The sequence below is a fragment of the Meles meles genome, chromosome 4, assembly GCF_922984935.1.
Source record: "Meles meles chromosome 4, mMelMel3.1 paternal haplotype, whole genome shotgun sequence".
Classification (NCBI taxonomy): domain Eukaryota; kingdom Metazoa; phylum Chordata; class Mammalia; order Carnivora; family Mustelidae; genus Meles; species Meles meles.
Genome location: NC_060069.1, coordinates 107,405,467 through 107,423,633, shown reverse-complemented (window position 1 = coordinate 107,423,633; position 18,167 = coordinate 107,405,467). Strand labels below are relative to the sequence as shown.

The following is an 18,167-nucleotide window of genomic DNA, read 5'->3' as shown; positions in this document are numbered from 1 at the left end:
TGTGTACAAAATGGGCTATAACTGGAAAAAGTGAAAAGATCGCTTTAATCAACATGAGTGTGCTTTTCCTTCAAGTACATACATGGTAAACCTTCAAGAACACCAGTTTCCACAAAAGAAGATCACAATAAAGTTTACAAAACTAAAATTCAAGCCAAATTTTTACTTGATGTTTCAGGACTGAGATGACTCTTCTGATGTGTTGACTTGTTTAGGCTATTTACATAATCCAGAATTCTAAAGGAGCTCCCCAAATCCCTGCTCCCTGCAATCAGCCATTTGTAACTCCCTCCCCCTTGAAGAAGGGATGGAACAGTGAATATGATGGCTTTCATTCCCGTGATTATGTTGTGTCATATGCCAAAAGGGATTTTGATGATGTGATTAAGGTGCCCAACCTGTTGGCCTCACAAAGGAGCAATTGCCTGTAAGAGAGAGAAGGCTGGTGTAATCAGATGATTACATTTGTGCTTTTCCTGGAAATGAATTCAATATGTGAGAGGGATTCTACCAGAGGAAGGATCTTCTTTGCTGGCTTTACATATGGAAGAGGCTGTGTGGCAAGGAATGAGGCAACCTCTGGGAGCTGAGAGAACCCCCCAGTGGGCATGCGGCAAAGGAGCAGGGACCTCCATCATACAGTCACAAGGAACTGAATTCTACCACAATCATGTAAGCTTGGAACAGGACCCTGAACTCCATATGAGAACACAGCCTAGCGGACACTTTGACTTTGGCCTCGTAAGACTTCATGTGGAGAATGTAGTTATACCATGACCAGAACTGTGGCCTACAAAACGGTGAGCTAATAAATAGGTGCTGTTTTAAACCACTATATTTGTTATTTGTTACATAGCACTAGAGACCTACCACAAGATCTTCCAATACCCTCATGCCAGCATCATAAGCATAATGTCATGTTGACAATGACGGAAATGGCAACTCTACTGAATTTGAACCTTTTTTTTAAAAAAAAGATCTTATAACTTACTTGGAGAAATGTAAAATTTTAAGCCTCCAAGTTTTTCTATTATTAATATCAATATAGATATTAATAACAAATTTTGTAACTATTATTTACATTTAGTATTTGGTTATTTTCAAGGTGTTTTCAAAGAAACCATATAGCATGGTGGTAAAAATCTTGGGTTTTGAAGACAGATCTAGGTTAAATCTTTAACAAGCAGTTTAAATCTCCCTGTTTTCTCATCTGTTAAATGGTAAGATCTATGTCTATCTGCTAGAGTTCTTGAGAAGATCATAGGATACAATATATATGAATTTTCTGCTATGTGCTCAAACAAATGTTATTTTACTCTTCTTATTTATACTGCATTCTCTAGAAAGTAGGGATCATGTTTTAGTCATCGCTGGATCCATAATGTCTAGCACAGTGCCTGGCACATGGTAGGTACTCAATAAATCTTTTTAAGAGATACTAACTTAAGAGCGCCTGGGTGGCTCAGTGGTTTAAAGCCTCTGCCTTCAGCTCAGGTCATGATCTCAAGGGTCCTGGGATCAAGACCCACATCGAGCTCTCTGCTTAGCAAGGAGCCTGCTCCCCTTCCTCTCTTTCTGCCAGCCTCTCTGCCTCCTTGTGATCTCTGTCTGTCAAATCAATCAATCAATCAATCAATCTTAAAAAAGAGAGAGAGAGAGAGAGAGAGATACTAACTTATACACACGTCAAACAATTCTGTCATGAAGATAGTATCCCCATTGTACAGATAAAACTGAGGAACACATAGGTTGAGTTTCTCAAACAAGTTATCTTAAACTAGAAAATGGTGAAGTATAGAAAAAGCCTAAATTCAAGTTCTGTGCTCCTTCCATGGTATGATACTATACACAGACACCACAGGCATATACAACTCTAATTCATATACAATACTTCCACATATTCCGTCCTAGTGCTCAAAAAAAGAACACAATGGTCACCATTACCCACATTCCACTAAATAGAATTCTCTATTAAGTAATTTCTATTCCCCCTTTATGCCTACATTTGCACAAAAATCACAACATAGTAAAAATGTTTTCTACTGCCTAAATCCCCAAAGTCCACATGATGGGTAAGTATCTCTACTACAGTAACTTTGTATTCCACAGTAAGAGTCCTGCCCCAAATTAACATTTTTGAGCAGAGGAGGTTTCTTTCTTTCTCCAGTCAAAAATGGGTATGAAACAGAGACACCACCAGATGCTGGCAAGGATGCTCATATGCTGCTGATAAGAATGTAAAATGAAAAAATCATTCCGGAAAACAGTTGGCAGTTTCTTTAAAAACCTAGCATATACTTACGTATAACCCAGTAATCGTACTTCTGGGCATTTATCCAGAGAAATGAAGAAGACTATGTCCACACAGAAACCTGTACACGATTGTTCACAGCAGCTTCATTTGTAATAGCCAAAAGCTGGGAACAACCAAAATGTCCTACAATAGGTGAATGGTTAAACAAGCTGTGATATACCCATACCATGGACTACTATTACTTAGCCAAAAGAGAGACAGAGACAGAGAGAGGCACAGACACAGACACACACATACACATACACACACAGAACGAACTATCAATACACACAACTTGTGTAGTGCTCAAGGGCACTGTGCTGACTGAAAAAAGCCAGTCTCAAAATACTGTACAAGGACAAAATCACAACCATAGAGACCACGTTAATGCTTGCCAGGCTGGGGGTAGTTGGGGAGGGGGCGGGGAGGTGACTATGAAGAGGCTGCAAGAGGGAGATCTTTGTGTCAATGCAGTAGTAATTCTGAATCTTGATTGTGTTGGTGGTTATTTAACCATACACATGTGATAAAATGACAAACATATGCACACTGTACCACTGTGAACCTGCTGGTTTTGATGTTTTACTAGAGTTCCATAAGAAGTAATCACTGGCAGAAACTGGGCAAAGAGTAGACAGTGCCTTTCTGTTCTATCTTTGTAATTTCCTATAAACCTTTAATTACTCCAAAAAAGAAAACTGAGTACAAAGTCAAATGTCTGAGACCTGTGGTAGAGTTTTCTACATTATCTGCAACAAAACAGTATCTTCTCTTTTTAATGGCCTGAAAGGTAAGTACAACTCATTTTTTTACAGGGTGCTTTGAAAACAAAAAAAGATAAAATAATCACACTTTTATAAAATTATAAACTTGGTCTTCATCTCAGATATTGGTACTTCTTCCCCAACCATCTTCATTCCAGCATCAAGTCTTTCAAATTTCCTATCTAGAGCTTAACAGTTTGCCTCTCAGTGACTGACACTACACTCCAAAATTACTGCTTCTCCCTGGTCTTACTTATCCATTCCCACAAAAGTATACATTCCTTCAGAAAAATTTCAGCTAGGTAATAGATTATATAATTCCAGTCACTGTGTTTGAATAATTAGACCCTGCTGAAAGGTTTGCATTTTTTTTAAAAAAGCTCCTTAGTCCAAATAAATATAAAATAAAAGTTACAATGTAAGAGATTTTCTAGCAGAAATGCTTTCCAAATTCTGCCAACCTGCTCTAAGCTACCTCCTACCCATTTCTCACTGTACAGAAATCCCTCTCCCAATACCCCAGGCCAGGTTCAGCAACTTGTTATCTCACTTCATAAAATAAACATCCCAGGAACACAACCAACATTTGCAAAGCATTATGGCTGACGTAGAACTTACACGCAAGAGATCTTAGTTGATGCTCATTACACTACAGGAAACATAAAAGCAGGGATCTATTTTCATCTCCATTCCAGAGACAAGGTAACCTGAACCCAGATAATAAACTTCTCAAGATCATATAGGCAAATAAATAAGTTACAGAATAGGGTACAGAATTCAGACTTTCTGATTCCTAATCCTAAACCATGTCAAAATATTCCGTCAAATTAAACAGCCCACTCTCAGTCTAGAAACAGACATTTTATAACCATGAACACTAGAAGAATAGAAGGCAAAGAGTTGATCCAATTGAATTATTCTGGTTCCATCTAAAGCAGAGGTTCTCAAAGTATGGTCTAATCCTAAAATTAGTAATATGTCTAGTGACTGTAAACAGATATTTCAAAACAGAAAGTCATAATGCACTTCTATGTAGTTGAAGAAATCAACTGGCACAAGAAAGAATAGAAAAGAAAGCAGGCTGTTTACTTCAGCTAATGACTGCTTTATACAACTCACCAAACCACGTTTGTGAAGAAAGAGCAGAATCATGGTGCTATAATCAAGGCTGAATTCAAATACACTGAATTGGATCTCTAGTTCTTCTAAATCTTGGCCAGTGAAAAAAACACCAAAGCAAAGCTAAGCATAGAAAACCTCAAGGACTCATCCATGACAACCTGATTTTTTAATCTCCTGATTCTCCTTCTAACATATTCTCTGCAAACGGGACATGGCTGAGACTTGTCAACCTCTGATCCAAGTGTAATGTTAAAAAAAAAAAAAAAAAAAAAAAAAAAGGTCAAACAGTTGGAAACAGACTGGAAAATTAATCAGATGCAAGAAAGTACTCTTGATGGCAGCAAACAGAAATGCAGAGTAGATGACCTCAGGACTGCTCACCCCAACAGAATAGTCCTTGGACCAAAAGTTTGAGAACCACACAATATACAAATTAACCAACCACAAAGGAGGTTCACTCTGAAAAGTAGAAAAGGAAATAATACAAAACGCATGATCTTAAAGCTATTAAACATTACAGCAGCATTTATTATTAATAGCCAGCTTTTTGATTCAAAGGAGTATCTAGGCCCATTTGCCCCCTTCCTAACAGGACCAGGATGCTACAAGACAAATAAATGGGAAGCTTTTGTAGAAATCTTACCAATTCGGTATTTTAGTTCTATGATGGTTTCGCCTTCTCTGCTTAATTCGGTTACTTCACAAGTATAGTTTCCTACAACAGCTTCTTCCTTATCCATCTCCAAAGATGCAATGCCAGTTAGTAATTTTTGTGGTATGATTTTTGTACTCTTAAACTTATCACCATGAGTGGTCTTCTGTAGAGCTCCATTAAAGGTGAAAATGTCTTTTCCTTTTAATTTCCACTTTACATACATCTCATTAATGTTTGTTGCCTCCACGTTATTAACAAAGCATGGGATGATAACACTTTCATTGCAAGCAGTGTATTCTACAGATTTGGTTATGTTAAATATTAGCTGAGCTGAACCTGAAAAAGAAAAAGAAAATTGTTTCATTTCATTATAGAATTCTATACTGCAAGTTGTTACAAATCCTTAAGATAAAGAGCAATGTTTCACTTGTTCATTTAAGCAAACAGTGCAACTACAGAGAAGACAGGCAAGGTGAAAAAAATCCAAATTATTTTAATATTAATGTGCACAGCTGGCAGACAACATTGTAACTTTTTCTTACTCAATCTCAGTAATACAAAGTATACATTACCATATATCTTGGGAATAAATTCAGCAACCCTGTTGGAACATGCAGGTGTAGTATCTAGCTTTGGAAGCTTTGAAGTAATCATTACTGCCTACTGATATATGTAGAAAAATACTGTCCGAACCATGAAAAAATTTTTAACAGAAAATCAAACTAAATATTATATTTGGTATATACTTCCTCCAAAGAGAACTTGCTAAACTGAGAGGAAGTTTATTTCTATGCTTGTCTTGCATTTCCAAAAAAGATGACGGGGTCTACTATACTTTAATACAAAAAAGTAAGCCAGATGAATCACATCACATCTCTCCACAAGGATGGAAAGTCAGAATGCTAAGGAGAAAAACATTCTCCGTGGCTACTTTCCCATTGCAAAATACAGACAGCAATAGTCATTTTGTATGTAAATATTAGGAAGTATTATATGCAACAGAAAGGCATTTTCCTACCCCTATATTTCACTGAAACCACAGAAAACAATTTCCAAATATATAATACAGGTATTCTTTCCTCCTAGGAACCATAAACCACTAAAAAAAAAAAAAGAAAAGAAAAAAACCTAAGAAACAAGTTAATACCAAGAGCAGATCCTGCTAATAAATAGGGTATATACTAGTCTTCTCTTACCCATGGCTATGCTTTCTTTGGTTTCTGTTACCATTGGTCAACCACAGTCTAGAAGCAGATTATCTTCCTTCTGACACATGGTCAATCTATAGCAGCCTAACTCTAGGTCACATCACATTGCCTACAGCCTTCATCTCATCAAGCAGGCATTTTATCATCTCACAACATCATAAGAAGGGTGAGTATAGTACAATAAGATATTTTGAAAAAGAGAGCAAGAGACCATATTCACACAAATATTATTATAGCACATCGTTTAACAGTTGTTTTATTATTAGTTATTAATGTCAATCTCTTACTGCACCTCATTTATAAATTAAATTTAATCATAGATACATACAGAAAAAAATTATGTAGGATTGATACTATCTGTGGCTTTAGGCATTCACTGGCAGTCTTGGAACATATTCCCTACAGATCGTGTGGACTACTGTATTCTATCAATTCTTCTCCAGAGAATAAACTATCATTGCCTTACAAAAGAGGGATAGGAAAAGGACACACAATCACTTACCTTTTATCTAACATGTATGAGAATGTGGAGAAATTATAGCTGTCTTCCATACTGTTCAGCCATTTATCAACTCTTTTACCTCAGTAATTAGCAGGCTTCTCCCTCAAAAAACAAAGCACTAACAAATGCAAATAAAACGTCACCTTCCATAGTTCATTCTTAAGATTTCTTCTTTTTACATTTGTAAAATGGTAATAAAACTCAGGAGCATCAGATATTATTGTCCTAGGAACATAATTACTATTCAGTAACTGCCCAGTGCATTGAATGCTAGGATGCAGAGTGGAATATGAAGTGGACAATGTTCAGAAAGCCTGAGTACAAATTAAGCAGTTCATTTAACTTTCCTATGCCTTGGTTTACTCTCTGTAAGAGGATCAAAAATGAACACTGGGCTACTTCGCAGAATTGTGGTGAGCATCAAGGGAGAAAAGACCTGGGCAAGGGCTCTCTAATAATACCATGCTATGAACATGAGGGGCAATACTATACAAGTTAGGTGATACAGCATTTTAATGTAAAGATCTGGACCTCCTCTGACTGGCAGGTCCAAACTGTTTTACTTCTTCAAAGCCTTGGGCTTATGAGTTGTCGTCCCTGAGCAAGAAGCGCTGGGGGTGGAGAGGGGAGGAACTATAGTGTTTGAAAGGAGAGAAGTCGGGTACCTGGGTGGCTCAGTCAGTTGAGTGTCCTAACTCTTGGTTTTGGCTCAGGTCATGAGCTGAGTTGTGAGATGGAGCACCATGACGGTCTCCACACCGAGCAGGGAGTCTGCTTGAGATTCTCTCTCTCCTTCTAGTCTCCCCCCACCTCTCTCTTAAGTAAATAAATCCTTTTTTAAAAAAAAAGATTTTATTTATTTATTTGAGTAAAAGAGAGAGACAGAGCACGTGCACGAGCGCACATGAGCAGCAGCAGGGGAAGAGCAAGAAAGGGAAGCAGACTTCCTGCTGAGCAGAGAGCCCGACGTAGGGCTCGATCCCAGGACGCTAGGATCCTGACTTGAGCTGAGACAGACGCTTAACAACTGAGCCACCCAGGTGCCCATGAATAAATCTTTTTTTTTTTTAAAGATTTTATTTATTTATTTGACAGAGAGAGAGATCACAAGTAGGCAGAGAGGCAGGCAGAGAGAGAGGAGGAAGCAGGCTCCCCGCGGAGCAGAGAGCCCGATGCAGGGCTCGATCCCAGGACCCTGAGATCATGACCTGAGCCGAAGGCAGCGGCTTAATCCACTGAGCCACCCAGGCGCCCCAATAAATCTTTTTTTTTAAAAAAAGGAAAGAAAAAAGTACGATGCTGGAATCAGAAAGAAAAGAGTTAGAAAATATAGTGAAACGTTTTGAAATGGACAGAAAGATTCCTGAGTGCCCTTTCAATGGAGTACTGGAAATTGTGTGACAAATTCCTTGGGACTATCTCATTCTGTAGGGGCCTATGCCTTTCACTGTGTTTATAATAATTTTGGCAAAACTGATGGCAATGCAAATGATTCATGTCCATAGAGATACAAATAAACTTTGTTCTGCAATTCACTTCTCTCTGGTGGAAGAAGAGATTTCAAAAAATCACGTTTTATTGCCCTGAGGATAATACTGCATCTATTTGAAAATTCATTTCACCATTCCTGATTGCCTATAAATATGTCTGTTCTCTCAATTTTCTTTTAAAACTGAGATGGCTTTACCATCTTGCTGGTTTACTTGTTAATTAACACGTGAAATAAAACCTTTGATACATGGTCATTTTGTATTTGTTTGAGTCAAGATTTAAAAAATTATTTCTAAAAATTACCCTTTAATAAAAGAGATACAAGTGAAGAGCTCAGTTTTCTTAGCAAACTTTTTAAGAAGGCTCTAAGTAAGAAGGGGTTGGTGAAAATTAGAATTTCATCTTACATTTATAGAGAATGAATTTTCTAAAAAATCAGAAAGCACTAATTGCACTGCATTTTTTGTTGCAATAGAACAATCTTATAGCTGAAGCAATTTAAGTAGAATAAATACTATCAATAAAACTCAAAGTAAAACTGACCTAGATAAGCCATAACTTGAATAACCCTTGTGCTAATTAATAAATAAGGGTAGTCCAAAAATGTCACTCCACCAGCTGTTAATGACAGCTTCATCCTCTATAAACATTTATTTTAAAAAAACCCAAAACTATTAAACAGTAAAATTATCTGATTTGGGTTTTCTATCTTTTGCCTACTGCTTTCTGATGAAACATCAAAGTGAAAAAAAAAAGATTTAAAATATAGAGAGCAAATAAAAGCACATAGATAATTAACATGAATAAGGAAACTCTCTGAATAATCAAGATATGCCTCTAGCAGTCTAAACCAGATAGAAATAGATAAATATAACTAATCATCAGTGATGCAAGAGCCACAGATAAATTAACAAATGAAATGGGGAAATTATTTTATATAAACTGCCAAAATACTGGACTTCACAACCTCTGTAAATACAGACCACCAACTGAAACCATCTCCGACCTTAGAACTGAAACAGCTATTATATGTTGCAGAGAAGGCTCAGCACACAAGTCTAGCTCTGAAACGTACAAATGCAAAAAACATTTATTGAGAATTACCTGATCTGAAACATTGTGATAGGCTGAGGGGATACAATGACGGAAAAAAGTGGCAATTATCTTTGGAAGCTTTTAATTCTCATTTGAAACTATGATACATACTTTTTGTAACAGGAAGTCCTAAGTGCTATCCTTCTGTATGAACAAAGTGCTATAGATGGGCAGGAGAGTAATCAGTCTTACAGAATTCTAAGGAAATTTGCATTGCTGCTAGGGGAACAACAGAAGACTGTCACAGCTCCCACCCATCTGGGCCTTCAAATCATTTATCTTTTTATATGTTCCATGCAAAACCTCTCTCTCTCCTTTGTAACCCTTAAATCATTCCCCTTTTGCAAAAGCTTATCCTATACTCTCCAAAGAAGCTGTATTTCTTGAGCCCTTTAAATGAGAAGCCAGCCGCTTCCAATACTTCCTACCTATATATTTACCTGCAACACTAACTATCCTCACCCTCCTCACCTTCCTCCTCTTCACAATTGTATTCCTTCATCCATTAGTTTACATTTCTGCCTTCACACCCACTAATCACCCCAAGGACTTTCCCTAGTTGATTATTAGCTTCTTAACATCCCCCATGCCATTCACAGGTTATTTTTTAACATATAAAAAATGCTTAAATATTAGTCAACTTTTAAAAAATTACTCGTACTGTCTCTCTCTTCCCAAGCATCCTAAAACAATAATCTAAATGCATTTCTTCACCTTCTATTCACTTCTTAAATCTCTGCCACCTGGCCTTTACCTCTTCCTCACTGTAACAGTTCCTTCCAAAGCTGCCAATAATCCCTTGTGAGAAACTGAATGTGCACAGTTTACTCTCTATCTTAAATATTCTATAGCTCCTGGGCCAATAGGCAGCTCCTTTCTTGCTCTTATCTCTTGGCCTCTGATAGCTCTTGATTCTGAATTTCCTCTTACTGCTTTGTCCACCCCATAACAGCTTTCTTTCTTTATTGAAATCTAGTCCTTGACTCACAATAAATATTAGTGTTCCTCAAAACTCCATATACAGCAGTGCCCTCTTCCCAACCCCCAACGCCCAGCATTCTCTCTTACTCCACAGTTAAACTACCTACACACTTTTTGTTTAACCAGGCCCCACTTTCTCCTTAACTGGAGACCTGGAAAGTCAACTGTCTGCTGTGTACTTCCACTTGGATGTACTACAGTTAATTCAAAGTCAACATGTCCAAAAACCTATTTACCCTCTTCCTAGCCTCCTCCCCAAACCTCACCATCCAAAGTATTTTCTATTATCTATCAGTCAACCAGACCTGGACCTAATAAGAATCATTCTAGAGTCCTCCTTCTCCTTAGTTATAAAGAATTTGTAGTAGGCCCAAGCTATTTAATGATTCCTTGATCCAATGTCTGTTGTATGTATTAGACATTTATCATCTCTCTTTTGAGATATTGCCATAACCTCTTAACTAGCTCCCTACCTCCAGCCTCAATGTTTTCCCATCTCAGCCCCAATGTATCTTCCACAGTTCTCAAAATAACTGTTCTAAATGCAAATGTGAACTCTTCTGCCTAATATACTTTTAATAACACCCCTCTCCCCGTTTCAAGCTAAATTCTAAGTGCATTAGCATGGAATACAAACTAGGTCCTTCAAGATCCTGTCTAGCCCCATCTCCTGTACTCCTTCTTTTCTAAACTAAGCTCCAATCATAATGACTTCCTGCAATTCTATGAATATGCAAATGCCCTTCACTCCATCCATGCCTTTGGACATGCTGGCAAACACTTGTTCATGCAGTGTCCAGGTAAGCACACACTGTGGAATCAGACCTGGCTCAAGATTTGTACTTTCTCCTTGTATAACCATTGGCAAGTTATTTAACCTCTGTAGCTCAGTTTCCTCATCCACAAAATGTGAACTGAAGTAGTGTATACCTCATGGAGACTCTTTGAAGACTTAATGAGATAATAAATATTAAGTTCTTATTGCAGTATTTTCACATACATAGGAAATGTTCAATAAATGGCAGCTACAGTTTGCTAACTTTGTTCTTCCTGCTAGAACCCAAGGGAGATGTTCAATCCTATTCCTCTTCCCTACCACTGCTCAATTGTATTCATTCCCTCCTTATTGCTCCTACTGTCCCCTGTTCAAGTGTTGTCACTGCACCTACTACTGAATCTTGAAATTACTGTTTTACTTAACTGATCTTACCATTAGGCTCAAAAGGTAGAGAAACAAGGATAATGTCTTTATTTGGTATCCTATGGATCCAGGGTCTAGCAAGAACAAACCAGTACCTTCCTTATAAATGTAAAACATTTAAAGTATGAATCTCAAGAAAGGAAAATTGTATCAGAGAGGATTCACTCTTCTTCCAAATGCCAAGAAAATCCTCCACTACTTCTCACTTCAATAGACCTGATTATAGAATGGAGAAGCTACATATTTTAATAGAAAATCTTGATCACGTCAGTTGCAGATTGCATGGAAGAGTTTCTTAAAAATTACATGAATGTGTTTAAGAAAGATCTTCCTAGAGGATGATGTTTAAACTAGGTCTTAAAGGATGAGTAGGAATTATATAGAAAAGGAAAGGCTTTCTAGGCAGAGTACATAACATGTGCAGAGGAATGAGGAAGTGATGGGAGGCAGAAGATTCTTCAAGTGAACGTTAAGAAAAAGGAATGGTTAAGAAATAGTGTAGACTTCCCTGAATGCCATTCTGAAGAACTGGCACTGGATAATATAAGCAAGAGCAAAACATGTGGATTTACTTGCATTTAAAAAAAAAACAAAACAAACAAACAAAAAACCCCAGCAGTATGAAGGGTGAACTAAGGGCACGAAGGGAGATGGGAAAGGGAGACCCATCAAGAGATCACTGTAATAGTCCAGGTAATTGACACCTGGAGAGAAGGCCAAAATATTACAGTAAAAAACAAAGAACATCAACGTAAGTTGGATATGGGAAGTAAGGGAGAAGAGGAGGAAGGAATTAAAGTTGTTTATTAAAGTATGAGTAACTGGTTAGATTGTGGATTTTATAGAGAAAAGAGATTTTTGGAGATCTACAGGGGAATAATCTTTCGATATTTAATAAGTTGAGTATTAAAGTACCTGTAGTAAGATGAAATAAGGATGTCCAGTAGACCCCAAGACATACGGATCTGAATTTAAGAAGAAAGGTCAGAGCTATGAAGACTTGGGAATCACCAGGATCACAGCTGGTAGGTGAAATTGTGAGCATAAACAAGATTGCCCAGAAAGTCCCTACAAAGCAAACGCAGCAGGAACCAGAGATAAAATGTTGAGGAGCACCAATATTTATGGGAAAACAGTTAAAGAGGAATAAACCATGGAAGTGAGGAAAAGAAGTGAGAGCAGCAAAAAATACCACTGTGGACATTAAAGCAGGGTCTTCATGTGGACAAAACAGATGTTAAATAGTATGAGTAAAAACAGTCTCTAGATTGAAAACTATATCATTATCTTTTTTTACCTACAACAATGTCAATAGACTGATGGGATCAAAAGTCAGGTTGCATTTGGGAAGTGAATAGGAGGGAAGAATGAAGAGACATTCTCTTGCAATTAATTTTGCCCTGTAAGAAAGCAGAGGAGAAGGCAGCAGCAAAAGTGTAGGCACCAGAGCAAGGTTTTTCAGTTCTTCTAGTTTGTTTTGTAACATGGGGTAAAACTTGAGCATGTGTGCAAGCTAAAGTAAAGGAGCCCATGGAGAGGGAAAGATCTAAGATGAAAGAATGAAGAATTAAGCTGAGTTGGGCAGGTCTCCAAAATGGTGAAAGCGAAAGAGCTGTAGACAGGTGAACCTTTCCTTGGAAAGGTGAATAGGTATACTTCTGGAACTGAGGGAGGGAAGAGAATGAGAAGGTTGCTTAAGAAATTGTAGATAAGTTTAGTAATGGTGGGAGGGAAGCTAAGAGAGTCCACACCACACATCACTATTTTTTGCAGTAGAGTAGGAAGTTAATTAGCTGCTTGAAATGGATGTTCAGGAATGGGGAAGAAGCCCAACAGTCACTGAGGTAAATGAAGCAAAGCTCATGAACAAAGATACCTGCTGGAAGAGAATCCTACCACTTTTTGCCATCAGATTAAGCCCCTGTTATGAAAAGAACGAGAGTCTTAAAATGAATCGGGTTACAATGAGGGTCAAAAAGGGAGATTCAGACAGCTCTCTCCTCAATAGAGACCAAATAAGGTCTAGGGTAAAGCAGGCATGTCCACAAGGTGTTTAGTTCTGACTCAAATTCCCTACTAGATTTAAAGTGGCCTTATAAGAACAGAAGTGATAAACCTAGAATTACAGGGGAGACAGCAGTTTCAAGTCAGTAACATCTAGAATTATGGGCTTACCATGCATTTAAAATACACTAGATGTCACCAAGAGATAAAAACAAACAAACATAAATCCTTACTCTTTGTACACTACATTTAAAGTTACTGAGAAGCATATGGTCTGAAATTCATCTGTTATGCCCAGAAAGGCCTTGCACGGTGCTTAGAACATAGCATGGGCTCATACTAGTTTGCAACGGAAAAAGCAGTTTCGACAGACCCGGCATTTGCCAAATGTCTTGCCTTGCCTTTAACCGGTAAGAGTGACATGTATTCAAATGTGCACATTTATTCTCTTAATTTGTATCTCAAAACCTGGGGCTAATCAGATTCTGAGTCTTACCTAACTGTCCCATAGATAACAAGTACAATATTCCGAGGAGGGTCTAACTATAATTTCCTTTTCAACTCTATGTAACTACGAAGGAGAAAAATCCAGGTTCTTTTTGCCTCAGTCTAGGAATATCAAGATCAAATTTCTTGAGTGCTCCATATTTTTTTACTTTAGTACTACAGTAAATTTAACAAAATTGATCCTACACTATTATTTTTGTTCTTTTATCATGGAAGAACTATCTGCACTAGGACACAATGTAAAAGTTACTTTATGACAATGCAAGAAAGAGTATATTATATTAGGCTGAGACACAAGGTGTCAAAATATAGAGATTTTTATCTTTTTTATATAAAATTTATATCTTTTTTATACAAAGGCTAACAGCAAAAACCTTAAAGATGGCTAAAATGATTACATGAAAACTGTATCACAAAAAGAACATTAGAGTATTAAAAGCAATGCTTATTTGCCAAAGGTGAATGCACATTAGGAAATGAAAACTGGTTTAATAATAAGAGTGATTACTGTGGACTTGAATATTTATCAAACTTAGGAAAAACACCTATTTTTCTTCTTTAGAACCTGGCCTTTCAAATCTCCATTAACAACACAGTGGCAAAGATAAAACATCTGCCAAAATACAGATGACAGCATGAGCAAGTGTCCTAATGGTAGGCATTTAATGTAATGCTTTAACACACTGCCTCTAGACTGCTGGGGTGGCCCCATAAATAAATACTTTTAAATAGGCATTCACTTCCTTAAAATGGCAACTTGTGTTTAAGAGTAATATATTCCTTAACAGGAAAGAAAACATTTTCGTTTAAGCAACACAAATCACTGCCAGGCTTATATAATAAAACTATTTTCTAATTATGTGTACTCTTGATTTTAAAAACTCACTTCGAACAAAGAAAAATTATTCAACCAGTGAAAAAACAGTCCAGTCACCATCATTATTTAAGTCAAGTTTTATTTGCCAGTTACTAAAAACTACTGAAACTACCAATGTGCTTTTAAACAAAGTATAAGTGGACTTATAGGGGAAGGGAGAGGAAAGGAACATAGTAATTCATTCTGCAGCTTATAAACCAATAGGGGGGGTTGCAGTTTGCCTGTAAGTAGACGGAAGGAGCATTTCAGGTAACTTCTTTTGCCACAAAGGTCAACTGAAACTGAGTGGCTTCTAAAAAATGCCTTTGATTACCAATCATCTATAAATGAAACTGAAAGCAAAGTCAAACTTCAGGACAAATAAACACACATCTGTGACTGTTTTACTCATTTTGAATTCTAAATTCAGTCTCTCAAAAACCCTGGTTGATAATGACTTGTGTTCTGAGATGGTTATGGTATTTTCATAACTGCCTTTTTAAAAACTACATATTAAACACACAAAATCCACTATATCTTATAACAAATGCTATCACTTTCTGTTTTATAGTCAACACTTCACAGAACTCAAATGTATAATGCTTCTATTTTGCTTTTTTTCAGGTTATTATTAAGTACAATGAAATACTATAAATTGTGAATTCTGAGACTATGTAGGGAATTGAGCACATTAATATTGCATGTAAATGAGTGCTAATTATATGTGACTTAACTATTATTAAATAAGGCCTACCCCCAAAAGTACCATTATAGCAGTTCTCTCCCATCTGCTTGAAAACAGGACCACTGTTTTTTAATCTATGATTTACATTTTTTATTCTTCAGACTAGCTTTGATGCCAACAGTCTGAATTCGTGATATTTTATTACAAATTTGTAATCTGGTCCAATACCTAGACTTTCTGATCATACAACAGGTTTCTGAAAGCGGTATTTTCGCTATAGTAATAGTAATGGCAACAAGCCATTAATGATGATGACAAGAAATAGTACCTTATCTAATGATCAGCTCTTTAAAATAAAGATATCATCAACAACTCCAACAACCCAGGATGTCTCAGAGATTGGAGAAAGTGGCAAGCAAAGATTTAAGGGCATAATGGAAATGGCTTGAAATCACAAGCGTTTATAAATGGCAGAGTGAGGCTAATAATCAGTTTAAAATCTAATTAATTTAGCATTCTAGAATTAAATGTGACAATTGCATCTGCTACTCAAATTCAATACTGAATTTTACAAAAAGTTCACATAAGACCGTATAGATGTAAAGCATGACAAGCACTGTAGAACCACGAAAATTCCTATTCCTCACTTTTTACAGACGAAGCACACGTTGAGGGGGGGGTAAGCATAATGGATTCCAAATGGGGGGGGGCAACCGCCTTTGGTGAAAGACACCAAATCCCACTCTGATGCAAATACGTTTTGACTGGAGGTTATAGTCTTCATATTTCAAGCGAAATCTGGATTACTATTAAAACGGTTCACCCAAATAAAGTGGAAAAATTTGAACGTACAATTTGGACTATATTAAAGTGGTTGATAGGGCGTTGGGGTAGTAGAGTTTCCAGGTAGCTTATTTCTAGGGTTTTTTTAAAAAAAAAAAAAAAAAGGCGGCCAGAAGATTCTTCTGATTAAATGCCTGGTTGGAAATGCAACTTAATTGTTCCTTTACGTTTCTTTAACTCTATATTCATGTAGGAGGGCAAATAGGAGAAATTCCGTCTTGCAGACTTCAAAATGCGCACTTCTATCGCAAGAGGCCCGGGCCCTCCCACTCTCCCTCCTTCATCCCCAAATGCGTTTGAGCACAGAGGAGGAAGAGGGGTGCAAAAGAGGGGGGCCCCTAACAGTTGCCAACCCTCGCCTCTGATCGCGCCCTTTCCCTCTACAGTTAATTTCTGCGTGAGATGCACGGCTCAGAATCTTCCTCGGTGTGCATCTGGAGGTGGAGTACGGGGGAAGGAGATAAACCCCGCTCTCACTCGCGGGGAAGAGGAAGAGGAGGGAAAGGAAGGAAGGGGGCGCAGGATTACCCTCGGGCCCTCCTACGTTCGCACCCGGAGCGAGCAGGGCCCGCGCGTCCCGCGCTCTGACCACCCTCTCCAGAGCGCCGCCGGGCCAGCCGGGGCGCAGCCCACACACCCGCGGGGGCGCCTCGGGGGCGGCGAAACACGAGCCTCCGAGCCAAGAGAGAGGGGCCACTCACCGCAGCTCGCCGAGCCCAGCAGCAACACCACCAGGGGCAACATCTCCGCGGCCGCCGCGGGGTCGCCGCCGGCGCCGCCGCAGGTGTCTCGAGCAGCCGCCGCAGCTGTTACAGGCAGGATCGGCCGCCACCGCCGTCACCGGCAGGACCGGACGCCGCCGTCCGTCACAAGCAAGACCCGCCGCCCAGGCTGCCTGGCCGCGCGCACGCGCGCTCCTGCCACCCCACGCCTGCTCCCCCCGTTTCTCCCGCCGCGCGAGTCGCGCACGCGCACGCGCCCCCGCCCCGCCGCCGGGACTGTTGACGCGACGCCCTTCTGCCTTGCGGGCTCGAGTCTCCGCTCCAGTCCGCTCCGACGAGGCCAGGATCCGACTCCCACCCAGTGGCACGCGCCGGACTCGCCGGTCACGTCCCGTCATCCCCCCCCAGCCCCCAGCCCCCAGCCCCGCGGTCTGTGCGCCAGCCCGCCACAGGAGACTGAGGGCTGAGCGTGTGTGCGCCCGCTCACCGGGGACTTCCTTGCACCCGCCCTGTCTGCGGTTCCCTCCCGCCCCTCACACGGTCCCGGGCCCCGTATCCTCCGTGCGCCGGTCCTCTCCCGCTTTCGCTCCCACCCTCACGCTTCAGGAGCGCCACCCGGTGCTGCTTCCTCAGACCCGGGCGCCTCGGCCTGCGCGAGGCCCCGCGCTCTCTCCCCTCCCGGGTCCGACTTCCGCCAGCTCGTCGACCCTGCCGCGCCCGAGCCCCCACCTCTGGCCGCGCCCCCTAAACACGGTCCCTTGACCCCGGGCGCGTGTCGCGTGGGGCGTCGCTACGCCTCCCAGCGGTCGGGGAGCCCCGGGGGCTTCGCTGAGGGCCGGGCGGCGGCGGGGCCTGTGCGCAGCGAGCTCCCGCTCGGCCTCGGGGCCCCCTGCCGTCCGCGGTTCATCGAGCTCCTGCCGCCCTCTGGGATGTGGTTTCCGCTGCGGTTGTGGGCTCCCGGCGCTCTTTCTCGCCGTGTGCGTTAGTATTTTCCTCCTTTGACCCGGGTTCCTCAAACAGCTCGGCCGTGGAGGTAAACATTGTTGGGTGTGGTTAACGCCTAGCTCCCGATCCCCCGGGGGCAATCAGGCGTGATTGTACACCGTGGCCGACACACGGACACACTCAGGACATCCCTTCCAGGACCCTCCTGGAGCCTAGTGAGTGACAGCAACTCGCACAGCCCTCTACAGTTTGGGGTTAGCATGCTTGAAAAATGGGTTCGAAATGTGGACAGG

General features: G+C 40.1%; 1 protein-coding gene across 4 annotated transcripts in view; it reads right to left on the bottom strand.

Moving 5' to 3' along the window:
* Positions 1-17,417, bottom strand: part of CD47 (CD47 molecule) — a 46,187-nt gene extending 28,770 nt beyond the window's left edge. For 2 of the 4 annotated variants that reach the window (XM_046003609.1, XM_046003611.1), the window contains exons 1-2: positions 16,909-17,416; positions 4,823-5,170 (exon numbers count right to left, since the gene is read on the bottom strand). In XM_046003609.1, the coding sequence (XP_045859565.1) occupies positions 4,823-5,170; positions 16,909-16,951 (391 nt within the window). In that variant the 5' untranslated portion in view covers positions 16,952-17,416. Of the gene's footprint in view, positions 1-4,822; positions 5,171-16,908 lie in introns of all 4 variants that reach the window. The other 2 variants (XM_046003608.1, XM_046003610.1) reach the window with 2 other exon arrangements.
* Between the last annotated feature and the right edge of the window lie 750 nt (positions 17,418-18,167).